Here is a 20,368-nt window from a genome sequence, read left to right on the forward strand (position 1 = left end):
TGGTTGGCGAATCAGTCAGCCTGCCTCCAATTGCACACAGATCGCACACAGATAGGAGGGTTAGTGAATCTAGCCCTAAGTGCTATTGTACACATAACTGATTATTAATTCCAGTTAGCGCCAGTGTATACCAATTAGCAGCTAATTATCATATTAAGGGCTCCTAATACTAAGCTGTGGTAAGCACTAGTTTGTATAATTGTAACACCATTTTTTCCATTCATTTTTCATATATACACACACACACACAATATAATCGTATTAACAACACATAATGGTTAAACACAAAATTAAACTACACAAAGCACACTATATGCTTCTCAATATTCATTCCTACCAGAACACTGATAACCCCATGCAAATATGAGACCAAAACCTAAAAGTACTAATATATACAAACAAACTCTAAGATGCAAGGCTCTGCATGCAGTACAACCCCAGAGGAAAAGAAACAAATGCATTTCTTCCTGAACAGACAGCAGATGTAAATCAATCACTACATTAAAAAATAAAATCATTCCCCCTACTGTTGTTGTCTCCCTCCCTCCATGCTGTGCCGTGCCTTGCCTTCTGGCCTGCCCCCCGGTGTTATCTTTAGACCTGCTCCCTCTTCCTCAGTGCTGCAGTGCACAAAGCCATGGGCAGCGGCTCCTCGCACGTCCCGCGCCTCATCTGGAAGCCTTCCTTCTGATGTCAGAGAGAAGGCTTCCGGTTCAGATGCAGGTCGCGCGTAAGAGCCTCTGTCCACGGCTTTGTGCACTGCAGCACTGAGGAAGAGGGAGCTGGCCCGAAGACAACGCCACATCAATCGCACCGTGGACCGGCGGCTGAAGAGCACTGTGCTAAGGCATCCTGCAGTAAAATTTCAATCTGCACACACACCTTGTGTTAAAAAAATATTTTATTAAGGAGGCATAGCTTGGGAGGGCAGAGAGTGGGTGTGACATTGGAAATCAGCACAGCCACATTACCGCTCATTAACTAATTAGCACTGGATTAGGGTGTGAGCCATTACTGCCTACAAATTGGGTTATGGCAAGGTCTCACATGCTAATATTTATTAATGGCTGTGCACTAATGGCAACAATGCCATTGTTTTGGGAAATCGGCCATTTTCTGGCTGCAGTAAAAATGGCCTTAGCTCACGGGAAAGATATTTGTAAGAGTGCACTAAGGCCACTTTGTACCACAGCTTAGTAAAGGGACCCCTAAGTTACATAAGTAATTGACAGGAAGGATGGCTATTCCCTCCTCCCTTCCAGCAAAGGTACATTGGGCTGTATGGGAGCTGGACTAGAGCTACTCTAGGTTACCAGGGAGGACTCCGGTGGGGGTGGAAGGGAAGGCCAGCTCGGGGTCCCACTGGACCACCAGGGTTTTGTTTTAGGATTCTTGCCCCAGATTGGTGCCATGGAATGCTGCTACTATTTGGGGTTTTGCCCGTTACTTGTGACTTGGATTGGCCTCTGTGAAGACAGCACACTGGGCTAGATGGACCATTGGTCTGATCCAGTAAAGCTATGCTTATTTTCTTATGTCCATTGGGCCACCAGGGCCAAATGTGAGTAGGTTTGGGCAGAGTCTGCCCTACCCTGCTTCACCTTGTCTCGGGGGGGGGGGTGGTCTGGTCTGCTAGCTTCAAGGGGAGGTCTGGGTCTCTGTATCCCCTTCGAGGTCCACTGGAGGAAGGGAGAGAGAATTCAGGCTGGGGCCAGTAGCATTCTTCTTTCTTTTTTTTTTGTCAGAGTTCCTGTCAGTGCCTGAGCCAATTAGCGCTCAGGCACTGAGAGGAACATTAGTGCAGAATAGTGAGCAGCAAATTAATACTGTAATTTTAACAAGCATTAATTTGCATGCTCATTATTCTGAGCATGCTGTGGTAAAATTTAAAGCCCGCCAGGACAGACAGGAAAACATGCTTGAATACCTGAATAAATCCATGTAAACTGTTCTGTGCTCCTCCTGGGAGAACGGTATAGAAAACTGAATAAAAAATTTACAAATTGATGTTTTAGAATTGGTAGGTAAATGTACATTGATTTTATAGCTAGCACATTTTATTGATTCTAATGTATTTTAGTAAATTGTATTTTATTTAGTAAATTGTATAATTTTTTAAATGTATGTGAACCGCCTAGAACTATGTGGTAGGGCGGTATATAAAAATAAAATTATTATTATTATTTTGGATTTACTATACTGCCTTTAACTGCAATAGCAGAGCAAAATGAATCTACTGGTTCAATACAGGAAAGGAACTACAATTTTCAGATAGGACAGCACCAAACACACTAGTTCAACATACAAACAGACAAAATAGATACCAATAGGGCAAAGGGGAAGGAAAGAAACAAGGGTTCAAGTACTAGTGGCAGACAGAGCTTGGAGGACTATCTAATCAGTGTGAAAAAGCTTGTTATACTAACCAAGCGCTAACTGCTGTTTAAAAATTTCTTAAGGAATGGGGTCCATTAACGGAATTTGTTAAATCTGATTAATTGTATAAGCTCTTAATTCCTATTTGTTCACACACATCCAGAGAGGGTGGGGAAATATGTTTTGTATTATTATCCTTGTGACCCTGGGCAAGTCACTTAATCCCCCCATTGCCCCAGGTACATTAGATAGATTGTGAGCCCACCAATGCACGAGCACCTGAATAAATTCATGTAAACCATTCTGAGCTCCCCTGGAAGAACGGTATAAAAAATTAGAATACATAAATAATGGATCCATTTTGTTCCAGATAATCTGATCCAAGATTGTTTGGATGTAAGTGCTGTTCAATATATTACTTGTTTGTAAAAATTTTTGCACTTTGTACTCGAATTGAAAATCAATAAAGAATTACAAAAAAAAAAAAATTCTTAAGGAAGGCTCACTTGGAATAAAGGTAATGAATTCCATAGTGCTGGAGCTGTGAAGAAAAAGGCACAGTGTCACGTGGACTCTAAATGCATGTACCGAGGTACAGGTAAAACTAACCAATATGGGATAGTAAGCAGTGAAGGTTTACTGGTAAACCAAAATGCAGAGCCTTGAATACTAGAAAAATGATCTTGAATTTAATTCTCTGTTTGATCGGAAGCCAGTGGATGTCTTTCAACAGTGGTGAAAAGTGAGTAAATCTGTTCACATGAAAGAGTAAATGAATGGCACAGTTTTGCAACGTCTGTAGTTTTATGGGTCAGGGCCTGAGAAGTACCAGAATAAATGATGTTCCAATAATCCAGCCGGGTCATGATTCTACTGTGATCCTTTGAGCATCGGCGTGCTTACCCTCCATTGCCCCAGGTACAAAAATAAAACCTTAACCCACTAGGGCACAGAAAGTTCCTGCTTATAATGTGTATAGCACTGGGTACGTCTAGTAACACTATAGAAATGATTAGTAGTAGTAACTTGAATGTGCTACTGTGCATAATAAGCAAAAAATTATATACAAAAGTTTATAGAATTGGGAGGTTAACACATAGAAGTTTGCTTAGTGCAACACTGCTGCCAGCCCTCAGATGTGCATCCCTGTCCCAGATGTGCCCAGCAGAGCAGAGCTGTGAGCAGTGAACTTAACTGACACTTTGGGAATGTTCCTCTAATCACAAAGCAGTACTCTCTTTTCTTTTTTTTCTTTTTTTTACTTCTGTGCCTTGCCCTGTGCTGACCCTACTGTCCCTGTTGTCAGCCTAGAAAACAATACTTCTGGGAGGAAGAGAGGGATTTCCGCATCCGCCAAGTAGTGTAATGTGTCTGTGCCAATATCTAAAACAGATCCAGAAGAAGAGCAAATTAGGAAATACAGAGGGGAATTATAAAGAGTTGTCCACACGTAAAGCCCGCTTTATACTGTGAGGCCATATGCATGCTCAAAGAATTTCACATGCTTTTCTGTGGTGCCTTTGTAAGTGTTCTTGGAGTCATAGTGTAATTGGAGCAGAGGTGGAATCTCGGGGCCAGATTCTCAAAACTCACTGTGCCTTTAACGATGGTTGCTAAACTGATTCCCGCCGGTTTATCATGCCAGTATTTAACCACCTGATTCTCAGAACAGCTCACTGTGGTCTTTTCTGAGCTTCATAGCAGCCTCCAACTCTGCCATGAGGTTGTCACTACTAAATTGATAGTAAAATGGGGTCATTAATATTTAAACAAGCATTCTGTGTGATTCTCTATCGTTACCGGCTGATTCTCCAAATGAAGTGCTGGCTTTTAATGACCAAAATTTACCGGCTAGATAGGGGGGTGCTAGTACTGTGAAAAGTGCGTATCAGGTGTGTGGATCTGGCTGTGGATCATGATAAAAAATTTTCAAGCACACTATTCACATAAATTATAGTAATATAGTAATCCCTCCTGCCATTTTTTGTTTGCATGGGGGGGCTCCATTGGCAGGAAAGAGTGAGCATCCCTCCTGCCAATTTTTCACTGGCGTGGGGGGTGGGTCCTGGTGTTAGTTATAAATATTATATTAATTTCAGGACTGAACTATCGGTAAGATACATATGTGACTGGTCTTGATAAGTCGGTTTTTTCAGATCGCTAAAAATGTTCACTTTTTTTTATGCATCACAAAGCGATGTTAGAGCATCAATCACTTGGTTAGTTTACATGGCATTTCAATATTCAGTTACGTCCCTTCCAGATTCCATGCGCTAGCTGTTCAGTCCCTTCCCGCAATCCAAGAGTTACAAAAATCCAGACACTTTTCCGAGCATGTGCTCCTTCTACCTTAGAGAGTGAGTTAGAGCCCCTTACAGTTTCAGTTTGTGCAACAATCCGTGCAGAAGTCTTTGAATTGCTCTTCTTCTTTTTTGCTTTGTTTGGGTTTTTATTTTTTTTTTGGTGGCTTCAGTGCCTTGAGACCCCTTTGTGGTGGTCCTCTGTCGGAGAAAAGGACACAATCCTATGAGTCGGTACTGCTTCTTCATGGAGAAACTTTGGTGGATCTGTGGAGCCACTCTGCCGAGTGCCACCATTCTTTGACTCGGGGTCCATTCTAGAGGTCTTCACAGGAATGGGGATTGCGGGAATCCCACAGGAACCCCGTGTGATTCCCCCTCCCCCAGATCCACAGGACTCCACGGGGATCCCCCCAGGCCCACGGGGATGGAACTGGGGTTCCCGAGGCCTACCTAATGTTCCATCGATCCAGCTGCTGATTATCGTACATCCACCAGTTGAGGAGATGGAGCTGGAGCTTGTATTCTATTCAGTGACATAACCACACATCTAATTAGGGGTGGGGAGGAAGGGCTGGAGCCCAAAATGGGTGGACAGGGGCTGTTGTACCTTGCATTGAACTAACATAATATTCATCCAGTGGTGATGTTGTTTATAAACTTTGAGACTACATAGGGCATTTTCAGATATGACTAGAGAGAACAACTAGATATAAAAATAGCTTTCACTGGCTAAACAGCTATACCCCTTTGAGGTCTTATGTAATTGATTCCTCTTAGTCCAAGAATTGTTGGACTTATAATACTCATATTGGTACCCTTAAACACTTTCTTTTTAAGTGTCCCGCCATCTCCAAATTTTGGACTGAAGTCTGGAATATGATCTATTCAGTCTTTAAACTTACTGCACAGTTTTCTTATGCAATCATTTGCCTGTCTGTTACTTGTTTTCATACAGGGACTAACAGAAAGAAGATTATCGAAGATAAAAAACCTAATCTTCTATTATTGACCTTATTTGCATGACCGGATTAGAGAATAAGCGATAGTGCAGAAAACCACGTGATGAGCCGTTTTCTGCATCGGGATGGCAAATGCGATCGTCGCTAAACCAGTCAAAACTGGTTTAGTGACGATCGCTTGACAATCGCTGACTTTAGTGCATCTAGGTCCTGGTTAGCTACCAAACTAGTCTGTATAGGGCACTGCAATTGCTAAGGCCAAACCTGGTGCCCTATTATATTACCCTGACTGGCAAAGTCATTTTTTTTTTTTTTAAAGTGCGCCATTACAGTCTAAAGTCAAGGAATTAATTTTGTTGTTTTTAAATCAATAACCACCTCCTTTACTAAGGCGCGCTCTAAGTGCTAACGTGTCCATAGAATATAATGGTGCTAAATCGGCTAGCGTTTCTTAGTAAAAAGACCCCTAAGAAAGTAAGATGCAGCTCTACTAATGTATTTTTAAACATATGACATGCCCACTCATATAATGTACACATGTATATAAGATGCACAAATTGCATTTCTCTGTGTAAAAATAAACTGGTATAACAAGCCCAGGCATAAAATATGTGCTTTACAGCTTATTTTGAAAAATTGGAGAACTTGGGATAGGTTAAATTATAGTTTTTTTGGTAGGAATCCTTGTGCCAAACTTATAAATTTGAACGTATGAGTGCAATACAATTGGGACATTTATAAGAAATTCAAGGAGGTTTGGGACCCATTGACAAAATTTTGTTAAGATTGATTATTGGTTTTAGCCCTTTGATTATACACGTCCAGGATGGGTGGGTGGGTGGGTGGGAGGGGAGAGGGGATATGCCTTTAATTTATTATTTGATTGCAATTTTGTTTGTTTGATCATTTGTATTATTCTTGATTGTCTTTTTGCTATTTGAAAAGGTGGGTGGGGAGGGATATGTTTTTATTATATCATTACATCAGTTGATAGAATTAAGTGCTGTTTATTTGTACATTGTTTGAGAATATGTTGCATTTGATGTTGGCTTTTAAAATGAATAAAGATCTGGAAAAAAAAGATACGTGCTATATCAGTTTATTTTTCTAAGATGCGCTAATTGCAAAATTAATGCTTTTGTTTTTAAGGGCTTTTCTATTTAGGCATTATTAGTGCACGAAACCTGCAAAAAAGCTGATATGAGCAAAGCCTTAAAAACAAATGCAGTAATTTTGTAATTAGCGCATTGTAGTAAAAATACATCAGTATAATACGCAGGGAGGAGTGCATATGATTTATAAAAACACACATAACGCATGCATTATATGCATGAAAATATGGTAATTATTTTAACATTTAGAAATCACCCCTCCAAAATAGTGGGAGAAGAGAGCTTAGCATACTATAAGCAGCTACTTCAAATATTTACCAATGGCATTTTAGCCAAATATTCTCTTGCTGTTCTTGTAACTGTTTGCATTTTTGGTAATGTATGCTAATTAATGGCCTCTTTTACAAAGCCGCGCTAACGGCCCCGAAGCCCATAGAGATTTAAAGGGCTTCGGGGCTGTTGCCGCACGGCTTTGTAAAAGAGGCAGTAAGTTTCAGTGCAATTTGGGAGGATAATTTAGCCTTGAGCATGTAGCGTTCAAATGGGAGCATATAAAAGAGCACTTATTTTTCTGTGCCATGTGTTTCTAAGTTGGAGAATGAGTGGAGTTGGGGTACACACCATTGTACAGTCCCCCCAGTGGAGTAGCGAGGGTGAGAGGCTCCTGGGGCAGTGCCCCCCGCCACGTGTGCACACCTCTTTCCTTCCCCCGTATCCCTTTCTTTAACTTTCCTGCTGCAAGCAGCATCATTAACTTGTTGTCCGCATTGGCTCTCCCTCTGACATCACTTCCTAGGTGCAGGACCCGGAAGTGACATCAGAGGGAGAACCAATGCTGGCACGAGTAACAGGTTGGAGTTGCTACTTGCACAGGTGAAGAGTTAGAGGTACAGTGAGGGATAAGTGAAGGCGCGCAGAAAGGGGATTAGTGGGAAGGAACAGGGGGCGGAAAGGAGGGTGCTGGCACCTTGGACCATCCCCCCATTTATTACATTACTGAGTACTACCATATGCACACACAGAACAAGTATAATATGGTTGAAAGCAAAAATATTTCTGGTGAAGCAGAACTATACCAAGAGACCACCAACCCCAAAGGGTATCAAAATATCAAAGGTGGTAGCTTATCACAAATAAAACCCCAAAATAAGCCTTATTAATCTTTTTTTATATTTTCCCAGTAATTCCAGTATTCAAAATAAGATCACAGACTCATAAGTAGTCCATTCCAATCATCAAACATGGTGGTGCACTTCAAAGACTCACAAAACCACTGAAAACTGTTTCGGCTACAGCCTGCATTGAGATGTACAATGTAAAATGCAAATGAAATAAAATAACATAAGAACAAACAAAATAAGAACAGTTAAAAATCAAGAACTGTCCATGGGTCATCCTGGTGAGGAATGATGTATTTGAAAATATGATTAATGGTAAACATGTTCAGTATAATTGAACTTTTCAAAAAAATCATAGAACACAGATATATAAATGGGCATTTAAAATCATTTTGGCATACCATAATTTAAAATCTTATACCGACTTTACAATTGTCTGTGTGACATCATGCAAAAAATCTCTGAAATAGTGTAAATGTTTTCAATAGTATAAAATGTAAGCGTAGACTGTGTGAATGTATGCCACACAGGTTTAGCAGCTATTGAGCTGAATACTTGATGGCAAAGCTCTTATTAATAGCCATCATCGAGCCACCCTTCAGTGCTGTTTTAAATGGTACATAAATTAGCAGAAATAAAAATTAAAAAAAAAAGAAAATCAAGATTTTTATGTCTGCAGTAAAAATGGCCTTGATGCTAAGCTTATTTTTACAAAGGGATCATTTTGTTTTTCACTATCTTCCTCACTTCAGAGGAGTATTTGGATAAAAACTGGTAATGTACCTAGAATACTGTGTCTATAGATGAATTCAAGTCAGTTCCTCATGTCTGGAATCTGCACTGTTTCTTTTTCTGCTGCTGCCGGTGTGCAACGTTAGCTGTTTCAATCTTCTTGCAGTATTTCATCCATCGCATTCCCAGAAGTCGGGAAGTTCAACAGTCTTGGAGTTCTTCAGTGCTGACGACCCTCCACTCCGTGCTTTACTCCCTTCCTTTAACCTTCAGGCTGAAACCAGATTTGGTATGTATGTCTCCCTTTTTTTTATTAAGAGGGCAGAGATCAGTACAGGCCTTATTTGCTTGGGACCTGATCCAGACCACTTCCTGCACATGAAACGTGTTCATTTGGTCTTCTGTCTGGGCTGCTTGAGTTGTGTGCAAGAGGCTGATTGATTGTTCTTTGCACTCCCTATTTCAGCACATAATTAGAATTTTACCAAATATGAACACCCAGGAACCCATTCAGCTTTCTGCCAGTGATTTTGAAACTAGTTTCTACTAATCAGAATGGTTGAATCATGTAGTCCTCAGTCAGAATAGGGTCAGTGCCAGGTCATGCAAAGAATCCCTGATGTGCTGCCGCAGGGAATTAGTTTCTTGCTGCAGACAGCGCAACCCCACCTGAGGTTTCTTTTCTTCCTGTGTTAAAAGCACACAGGTTCTTTTCTTACTGCAATAGTATGGGCAAATATCAGAGCACTATAGACCTGGATTCTGTAAACAGTGCCGCCGATTGTGTGTCAATCACACAGTGACACCATCTTACAGAATCGTGTCTATATGAAAGGTAGGCTCCAAAAATGTAGGCCAGGGTTTTCAAGGCCTACATTTCCAGCGCCTTCCTTTTCGTGAGAATCACGCCTACGGAGGCGCCTTATGACACCTAATGCCACTTCCATCATTAACCATGCCTACTGTTGTGTTAAGCATCATAAGGCGCCTCCATAGGTGGGATAACGGAGGCCTTTAAGGGCGCCTCCATTAAAAAATATATATATATATTGTTTTTTAATCAGCGCAGCCAACTTGTGTGCTGATTAAGCTAGGTGGCAGTAGGGCGCCTACCGCCACCTAATTTCGGGCGCCGTTTTTAGAATCGGGCCAATAGCGCCTTAAAAAAAAATTCAGTGTCCTTTTTTCAGATCAGTTTTCTATATCCCATTCGTAAAAAGAGATCAGTGCACTAAACTGCAGAACTTTGGGCAAAATGGGTAACATTTGAAGAAATAGCTGAAACACACAAAATAGCCAGGATTTTAGCTTTTCTGTTTTCTCATGTTGCCCATATTTGTGAAAAAATTTGCAAAATGTATCTCTTCTCTGTAGTATAGTGTCCCTTCACTCATAGTCCGTATGTGAAAGTTTATTTAAATTCATATACAAGTAGCAATGATGTAAAAGCATGAAAAGCAATTCATTAGGGTGAAGGGGATGGGACTTGATATACTGCTATTCTGTGTGCTTTTTCACAATCGAAGCAGTTTACATATTTTAGACAGGTAGAGTGAGGCGTAGTGGTTAGATCTACAGCCTTAGCACCATGAGGTTGTGGGTTCAAATCATGCACTGCTCCTTGTGACCCTGGGCAAGTCATTTAATCCTCCACTGCCCCAGATACATTAGACCAGAGTTTTTCATCATGCGGTACACTTAGGGATACGCAAGCCGCTTGTTGGGGGTATGCAGCACACAGGTTCTCCCGCCCCACTTCCTCCTTAATGGCTGCCACCGCCGCTTGGGATCCAATGTCCTCCTTCCTGCCCTCCAGCTGCATACTCCTCCACCAAAGCCAACCAGAAATGCTTCCCTCTGAAGTCAGAGCGGGGGATCCCAGTTACCTCCTTCCAGGTGGGCTGCTTCTTCCTGCCATCAGCCGCACAGGGCAGCAGCTCTTGCATGTGGCAGATCCAGAAGCCTTCTTTCCGACGTCAGAGGGAAGGCTTGTGGGTCAGCCACGTGCAGTATGTAAGCCGCTGCTCGCATCCCTGTGCGGCTAAAGGCAGGAAGGAGCAGTGCAACTAGACAGCCCTGAAGGGAGCGAGTGCGGCCCTGGAGCGAGCAAGTAAGGGAGAGAGGGGACATGATTGTGGGACAAAAAGGGGTGGGGAAGGAACGCGTTGGACCATAGGAGGGGCACAAATTTGGGACAAAGGCATGGAGGAGTGCACAAACTTGGGACAGAAGGAAGGGAGGGGGCATGAACATGGGACACAAAAGGGAGGGAGGAAGGGGGCACTAACTTGGGACATAGGAAGGAGGGAGGGAATAGGAAAGGAGCATTGTTGAGCATGAGTGTGTGAGTGAGAGGGAAAGAGATGGTGCACATGGGGATAGAAGAAAGAGGAAAATTGTTGGGCATAGAGAGAGAGGAGTGAGATAGAGATGCATAGGGAATAGAAGGATGAGGGAGAAATGTTGGATATGGTGGTGAAGAGGGAACAGAGGGACAGATTGAAGGGGATGCAAGGGGGAAGAATGTTAGACATGGTGAAAGAGAGCGGTAATAGAAGGTCATGGGGCTGGTGGGCAGTGGTGAAAAATGTTGGACATGATCTGGGGATGAGGGAGGGAGAAATGTTGGATGTGGCAATAGAGGGGGTGAGAGAGATGCACCCTGGATCTCTCTCTCACTCTCTCTCTCTCGCTTTCCCCACTCCTTATGCAGCAAGGGAGGGAATGAGAGAAAGACAGATGGACAGAGAGAGAGAGGGAGACATGTTACCAATAGGGGTGGAGGAGAGAGGAAGAAAAGTTAAACTCATGGAGGGACAGAGAGAGATATTGATTGGGGAAGGGAATGAGGTCCAGAGGAGAGGAAGCTTGCAGGAGACAGAAAGAAAGAAATATTGGATGCACAGTCGAGAAGGAAGTACAACCAGAAACTCATGAAATCACCAGACAACAAAGGTAGGAAAAATTATTTTATTTTTAATTTAGTGATCGAAATGTCAGTTTTGAGAATTTATATCTGCTGTCTATATTTTGCAGAATATTTGTCTATTTTTCTATAGTTGTTACTGTGGTGACATTACATATGTTAAAGCCATCTGCCTTTACTTATTTGAAAAAAACAAAACAAATATGAATAATAATTAACATTTTTCTGTGTAAAGTGTGCTTTGTGTTTTTTTTAATTTTGTGGTTACCATTATTATGAACCTAACGGATGTAGCGGTATATAAGAAATAAATTACATTACATTACATTACATTAATAAGATTATATTGCATGTATATGAAAAATGAATGAAAGAAATTGCATTACAATTAGTACTATTATTATGGGGTGGGGTCTAGGGCGGAGCTTGGGTGGGGGGTACTCAGTTGATATTTGTTAGGCTCAGGGGGTACTTGGGTTGAAGAAGTTGAGAAACTCTGCATTAGACAGATGTGAATCTGCAAGGACAGATTGGGAAAAATGTTTGAGCAACTAATTTGTAACCTGTTCTGAGCTCCTTTTGGGAGGCTAGGCTAAAATAAATCAGATAAATCCTTATTTGTACCTGGGGCAATGAAGTATTAAGGGACTTAACCAGAGTCACAAGGAGCTGCAGTGGGCATCTAACTCTAGCCTCAGTGTGCTGAGGCAACTAGCAACTCTAACCACTAGGCTACTCCTCCACCATTAATTGTAAATTTAGCAAAAATGGGCCTGGAAAAAAAAGGCTTCACAGGCAGTGACATAACAGGATTGAATGAGCCCTGGGTGGAAAAATTAAGATGGGTCCCTATAACATAATCACTTCCAAGGTGGTAGGATTGCAGGAAGGAGGAGAAGGGGAACCTCTAGAGATCCAATAAACAAACTACTAAAAGCAAACACTTTCCAGACCTGTATAGAAAACCTGTCATAGGAAGAGAAATAGAAACTAAAGTTCATGATATCAGAGATGCACATTTCCTAACATGACATATTACAAATAATATATTCAGAAAAAAAATATTTTCTACTTTTGAGCATTGCTTTGGACCCAGTATCGCTTTTCTGTTTTTCTCTTTCCTTAACTCCAAAGTCTCCTGTTCCTTTTGACATTTCAAGTCCCATCCCCCCTTTCTTCCCTTGTAATCTTGGAGACTCACCATGGGGGGATAGTAACTGATGCTGGGACTGTTGGAGGGGGGAGCGGGAAGAACAGTGCAGTGCAGTAGGGATGACGAGCAGAGGGCACCTTGGTTTGATAGCAGGCAGCCTCTACTATTGAGCGACCCGTGGGCTTTTTCCCAGGCTTGCTCAATGATAGCTATACCCATGTTCACAGCCTTTTTCACCAAATAATAATTGCATCTCAGTATACCTTCTTAGAGCGATGTGGAGGAGTTGCCGTACAATGAGAGGCTAGAGAAACTGGGCCTCTTCTCCCTTGAAAAGAGAAGACTTACTTAGAGGGGACATGATCGAAACATTCAAGATATTGAAGGGAATTGACTTAGTAGAGAAAGGTGGAGAGAATGAGAGGGCACTCGCTAAAGTTAAAAGGGGATAGATTCCGTACAAACGTAAGGAAGTTCTTCTTCAACCAGAGAGTGGTAGAAATCTGGAACGCTCTTCCAGAGACTGTTATAGGAGAAAGCACCCTTCAGGGATCCAAGACAAGGTTAAGTTTCTGATGGACCAGAACATACGTAGGTAAGGCTAGACTCAAATAGGGCACTGGTCTTTGACCTAAGGGCTGCCGCGTGAGCGGGCTGCTGGGCACGATGTACTACTGGTCTGACCCAGCAGCGGCAAATCTTATCTTCTTATTTTTGTATAGATTATGGGCGCAAATTCTATAAAGTGTGCTCAAAAGATACCAAAAACCTTAAAGGTATTCTATAATGAAAAATTTAGGCATACTTAATTATGCCATGATTATAGCTGGTGTAAATGTGATACCTAAATATGATGTATTTAGCCACATACACAGAGGATTGAATTTATAGAATTAACTCCAAAGGGGAAACTTTTGTAAGTCTTTTGCTATGCATAAAGCATATTATGCATGAAACCAAGCTTTTTCAAAATTGCTTGCAGATGTACATGCACATACTGTTATGTGGTCCGGGGCAGATCATGGGTGTGTTTTTGTTAACAGCTTTTTCTGAAGTGGGTGCCGTTAGGCTCTGATATCCGTGATTAACTTTATGTGAAGAAAATCCTTGCAACGCTAAGTGTGATTCTATAATGGGCGCTAAGTTTTATAGACTTGGTGCCAATATCATTGCCTAAATTTAGGCAGACTGTGTACAGTAGAATCAGGGTTTTACTGCCTCCTATTTAGGAAGCACTAAGGCCTAGATTCTATAAATGACGCCTAAAATTAGGCGCCTCATAGATCAGTGTTTCTCAACTCGGTCCTGGAGTACCTCCTTACCAGTCAGGTTTTCAGGATATCCACAATGAATATGCATGAAAGAAATTTGCATATAATGGAGGCAGTATATGCAAATCAAGTTTATGCATATTCAACGTGGTTATCCTGAAAACCTGACTGACAAGGGGATACTCCAGTACTTAGTTGAGAAACACTGGCCTAGATCAGTACACCTAGCTGATCTGGGCACCTAATTTAATTAAAATGCTTATTTGGCGCCAAACAAATAGTAGCAACATTCCATGCTACCGATCCAGAGCAAGCAGTGGCTTCCCCCATATCTCTCAATAGCAGACTATGGACTTTTCCTCCAGTAACTTGTACAAACATTTTTTTAAAACCAGCTATGTTAACCACTCTTACCACATCCTCTGGCAACGCATTCCAGAGCTTAACTATTCTACACCGTTCTGGAGTTTGTAGACTTCAATCATAATCTCCTTTCAGCCATCTCTCTTCCAAACAGAAGAGCCCTAACCTCTTTAGTCTTTTCTTATACGAGAGGAGTTCTGCCATATCTTTTTTGAGATACGGCAACCAGAATTGAACGCAATACTCAAGGTGAGGTCGCACCTTAGGGCAATACAGAGGCATTATAACATTCTTAGTCTTGTTTACAATCACTTTTCTAATACACTTCTCCCTCCTTATTCACAGGGGTTAGGGGCAGAGCAGGCCTGCAAATATGGAAAAATCGCAAATAACTTTTAGGGCCGACTCTAACCCACCTCCCTCCTGCCTCCCGGACCTCTGCACACTGTACCTGGTGGCTTAGCGGTGAAGCAGGGCAGGAACGATCTTCCTATGCTCCTGCCCCAAGCAGAGCAGTCAACAAAAATGGCTGCCGTGAGTTCCCGCTATAGTCTTGTGAGACCACTGGAACTTACAAAACTGTTTAAAGAACAGGCCCAAGAACTGAATCTAGAGACACACCACTGGTAAGCTCCTTTTCCTCAGAGTGATCGCCATTGACCACTACCCTCTGTCACCTTCCACTCAACCAGTTCCTGACCTAGTCTGTCACTTTGGGGACCATAACAAGGACACTCAGTTTATTTATTAGATACCAGTGTGGAACACTGTCAAAGGCTTTGCTAAAATTTAAATACAGCACAACTAGCGCTCTCCCTCTATCCAGTTCTTTGATCACCCAGTAAAATAAGTTGATCAGATTTGTCTGACAGGACCTGCCTCTAGTGAATCCATGTTGCCTCAGGTCCTGTAATCCACTGGATTCCAGAAATTGCAATATTCTCTGTTTTAAAAGTGTTTCTATTAATTTACTTACCACAGAAGTCAGACTTAATAGCCTGTAGTTCCCTACTTCTTCCTTACTTCCACATTTGCGGAGAGGGTGCACATCTGCTCTTCTCCGATCCTCTAGTACCACTTCCGACTCTAGAGAAGCATTGAGAGACATTGGTTCTAGAGAGCCAGCGAAGCCGTCAAAACTTTCCTAAGTTCCCTCAGTACCTGAGATGAACACCATCTGGTCTCATTTCTTTATCCACCTATAGTTTAGCAATCTCCTCATGAAACCAATCCTCTGAAAATTGATCAGGGTCTACCACATCTCCAGCCCTATTTGCTTTTGTTTTCTTTGGTCTCGTTTCAACTGTGAACATAGAACAGAAATATTTTTTAAGCAATTCAGCCTTATCTTTATTCTTCCCTTTCATTTTTGAGTCTCACAATGCCACTTTTGCACTTCCTCCTAGCACCAATATATCTAAAAAATGTCTTGTCCCCCTGTTTTACTGTGTCTGCTATTTTTTTCTTCGATTTGCATCTTTGCTTTCCTGACTACTCAACCAGCCTCTCTTTACTTTCCAGATATTTTTGTCTGTCTTCTTTCTGTGATCTTCTTGTAGTTTATGAAAGCTAATTTCTTTTTCTTTACCTTCTCAGCTACTACTTTTGAGAACCAAAATGGCCTTCTTTTCCTCTTACTTATATATACTGTACTTTTCTTACAAAATGGTTTGTTGCACTTACAATAGCTCCATTCAGTTTTGCCCACTGCTTTCCTATTTCTTTCAGCATTATACTTTCAACTTTCATAGTTTTGGTCCTCACATCTGCATATTATGCTTATTAATGAAGTTGACATCTGTCTGAATCTTTGAGATGTAGAAACATAGAAATATGATGGCAGATAAAAGCCAAATGGCCCATCCAGTCTGTCCATCCACAGTAACCATTATCTCTTCCACTCTCTAAGTTCAGCCCTCGGAGACCTGCCATTTCATTCTAGCACTCATTGTTTTATTTTAGTTAACTATAAACACTATATCTCTATGACACCGATTAGCACTGAACTGGTCACTGGATAGAAGAGAATTAATCCAAGCTAAAACAAATTGCTTTACACCTGCTCTTATGTCAGTGTTCCATGAGATATCAGGCCAAAAGCAAGCAGGTCAATTGATGTGCACAGACAGCTTATCTTTTGTTTGCAGCTTCCATTCCTGCCACTTCAGGAAGGGAAAAATATTCACACAAAAAAACATTGTGCAAGCAAAATGTTGTACAAAATGGAGAGAAGGGCTTTTGTTTGTAAGGCTAATGTAACCATTATCCAGATACAGTACAGCGTGTATTTTGCAAATGTCATGGCCTACACAAATTCTTTGTTTTCTGTGGAATTATCCCTTCTTCAAAAGTTTTAGGTAGCAAAAGTCTTGGATATGCTGCTTTACATTTGTTGGCAAAGCAATTCTGAAAAACGAGCCCGAGTGAACCGCTAGTCGCACCTCTGTATTCCCCAGAGTACAGGAGGTACATTCCAACTTGAAGAGCTCAAAACGGTTGTGCAGATGAGCAGAGAAACAGGTGCCCTACAGTATCTAATTGCAGGAACTGCCCTGTCTCTTCATAACCTTTTAGAAAATTTGCTAATATTCTTAGCCTAATTTTTTCTTATAATGTGGATTAAATGTAATTGTATATTTTCTGAGAGTGAATTTTTTCTTAATATGTTTTTCTTATTTCTATAATTGCATCAGTGATGCAATTAAGTATTGTAACATTCAAAAATAATAATTAAAAAATAGCTATTTGAAGCAGGAATCCTAATTCTGCATGTGAATGGAAAAACTGAATGATATTATTTGAGCCAGCCTGCCCTATATAAAAAAAATATAGGTTAATACTACTAATTATTTCTATAGCGCTACCAGACGTACGCAGCGTTGTACAGAGTCACTGTTCCTAAACTAAACTAAAGCTTAACTTTGTATACCGAGTCATCATTCTGAGAAAGCTTGACTCGGTTTACAGCAATTAAACAAACAGGGAATGATTTACAAATGATAAATAGAAGATAATAGTAAAATTTCAAAATAATTAATTTTCAAAATGTTTGGTAAATAAAGTAGGTTTTTTTTGTTGTTTTTTTAATCTTTATTGATTTTTTTAAACTAAAAACAGTGCCAAACAAATAAAGAACAGTAGGTATTACGTACAATGCACTATTATCGATTTTCAATTTCATATATTAAATAATAATACAATTTAACATAATAAATGAATTAAATAATTCTTAAAGTTATCTAAATGTCACCATCAGTTTTTATTTATTTCCCTCCCTTCCCCCCATACCTCATACCTCCATAAATTTAGTCAATGGGCTCCAAACTTTATTAAATACACCACTAAATCCCCTACATTCTGCGTTAATTCTTTCATATGTAGTGCATACATTCACCCACCAAAAAGTGTAACTTAATCTGTCATGGTTTTTCCAATTACTCATGATCAATTGCACGGCTATGCCCATCATGATCATAAAAAGACGGCTCTTATATTTATCTAAAGTGGGTTTCACATGTAGTATCGTTCCATATATTATAGCTTCATATGACAATGGAACATTTGAGTCCAGAACAAGATTTATTTGTCCCCATATTGACTTCCAAAATATAAATATGAAAGGACAAAAATATAGCAGATGATCCAAAGTCCCTATATCAGTATGACAATGCCAGCATTTATTAGACTTAGAACTGACTATTTTATTTAATCAGACTGGGGTCCAAAAAATTCTATGCAACAGAAATAACCATGTTTGTCTCATAGATGCTGACATTGTATATTTCAATCTCCAAGTCCAAATTCGTGACCAACGAGACACAGAAATATACTGTTTTTATCTCGAAGCTCCAAATATCTCTAAGGCTATTTTTTGACTTCTTATTCAGAAATCCAGAAATCAGTTTGTACCACTGGGCAGCCTGATGTCCTACTAGATCAGTTTGGTAGCAAAAGATCTGCAAGCTAAAATACTTTTTTTAATTTTTCCATTCAGGGAACCCACTCTGAATAGCCTGCTTCAACTGCAACCATCTATATTGTTGAGATTTTAACATTCCAAACGATTGTTGCAGTTGTGAAAAATCAAGCAGATTTCCATTAGTTATAACATCATAAATAAATAAATAAAGTAGTTTTTAAAGATTTAAGGAAAAATTGAAATGAACTGGAACTCCTTAAAAAAAGGGGAGATCATTCCTGAGTTGAGAGAGTTTAAAGACCAAAGATTGACTGAAGATCTTGACTCCTTTAATCCCTTTTTTAGAAGGAAGGGAGAGTTTAAATTGTTGGATACCTCTTGCAAAGGAGAATCGGTAAACATTCCAAAATAAAGGAATAAGAGGATTAAAGATACCATGTAGAACTTTAAAAGAAATACAATCGCATTTAAATTGAATTCTAAAATAAATCATGAGCCAATGGAGAGACTGAAGCAAAGGGGTCACATGGTCAAATTTATGTTTTCCAAAGATCAGCTTCGCAGCAGTATTCTGAATTAATTGTAATCTATGAAGACAAATTTTTGTAATGCCGAGGTAGATAGCGTTACAGTAATTAAGACAAGATAATATAATTGATTGAACTAAGATAGAAAAATGATCGTGATGAAAAAGATGTTTAACCTTCCTCAGCATTACAATCTAAACAGACAGGATGTTATGGATACAGTAAGAGGAACAGTTCATGTGTTGGCTGGGTTGGAGGGCAGTGGGGAGTAGGGTTACAGATTGAAGGCTATATCAAAAAGGTGGGTTTTCAGTCTGCTTTTAAATATGGGAAGGGGCTTGACAGACAAACTCAGTTAATTTATTCCAGGCATAGGGGGCAGCTAGATGAAAAGAACAAAGTCTGGAATTGGCAGTGGATGAGAAGGGTACAGCTAAGAGCAGCTTATCTAAGGAACAGAGTTCTCTGGAAGGTGTATAAGGAGAGAGAAGAAAGGAGAGAGGACAATAGAATGAACACAAGCCGCTGCAGGATTTGAATGTCTCCTTTTTGCTGCCTCGGTGCCAGGACATTCTCGTGCTGCTGCATCAGAGCGTATCTCTTGCCTTGGGACTGGGAACTCATCCAGCCAGATTTACAGAATTACAGAATTCCTCCTGTAAGAGGAAGCCAGATCCATCTCTGGCTTTTATTAACCCAGTAAAAGCACATGGTGGAAAAAAAAATCAATGCTGAAAATATAATTATTAATATAACAGATAGCATTGCAAAATAATATGGACATTCATGCGACTGGAATAACACAGATGGCAAACCTCAAACTGTAGCTATCATACAACTGGAAGCCCTAATTATAATCTATTGAAATATGTGCTGAACATCTGGAAATACATTAGAGTAAGCTCTGTACTTACTTTAGGCTGGATGGTATATTCATGCATTCGAGTTGCAACGTAAAGGGAGTCCGCTAGGGAAACTTTAGTTTGCATTAAGGAGCATGCGCTGGATCAGCAGGTTCAGATTTAGAGAATTTTATTAGAATGACAGTTTTATATAGAGTTGAACGGAAGCTTTCCAGGATGTATGACTTCCCATTCAATGTGCAAAGAGTTGTAGCACACTTAAGGCACTCTCTTATCATGCCACCTTCTCTATTGTATATAGAGTTATAGACACTCAGCTAGTCATCTGGTTTGTTTGTTTATTTATCCCCCACCCTTATCCAGGGTGAGTTACACATTTACATTCAAAATATAAAATTACATATGACATACAAGTCGCATCAATGACAAAACATCACTACAACCATAAAACATACACTACATACACTACAACCATAAAATCTTAGAGCCTGCTGAAATGATACTTAAGTCATGCAGGCTATTTCTGACAAGTAAATGACCTAGGCTGTTCTTTTGGGTGAGTTTAAGTGTCCCTAGCTGGCCTACAATTCAAACGTTAAAAGTAAACATGGCCAGCTGTGCTGATTGTGGCAAAAGAATCCAAAATCGGCTGAGCCAGCAGAACTCCCCGAGCCTTGCTTCAGAGAGTCCTACCAGCTCAGCTGATTAGGGGGAAAATACTACTTCTACTACTACTATTATTAATT

General features: G+C 40.4%; 1 protein-coding gene across 2 annotated transcripts in view; it reads left to right on the plus strand.

The window, feature by feature from the left end:
- ALG14 (ALG14 UDP-N-acetylglucosaminyltransferase subunit) overlaps positions 1–20,368 on the plus strand; it is a 64,306-nt gene that overhangs the window by 23,488 nt on the left and 20,450 nt on the right. For both annotated transcript variants that reach the window (XM_033915934.1, XM_033915935.1), the window contains exon 3: positions 8,767–8,889. In XM_033915934.1, the coding sequence (XP_033771825.1) occupies positions 8,767–8,889 (123 nt within the window). The remainder of the gene's footprint in view (positions 1–8,766; positions 8,890–20,368) is intronic.

The sequence above is a fragment of the Geotrypetes seraphini genome, chromosome 12 (genome assembly GCF_902459505.1).
Source record: "Geotrypetes seraphini chromosome 12, aGeoSer1.1, whole genome shotgun sequence".
NCBI lineage: Eukaryota > Metazoa > Chordata > Amphibia > Gymnophiona > Dermophiidae > Geotrypetes > Geotrypetes seraphini.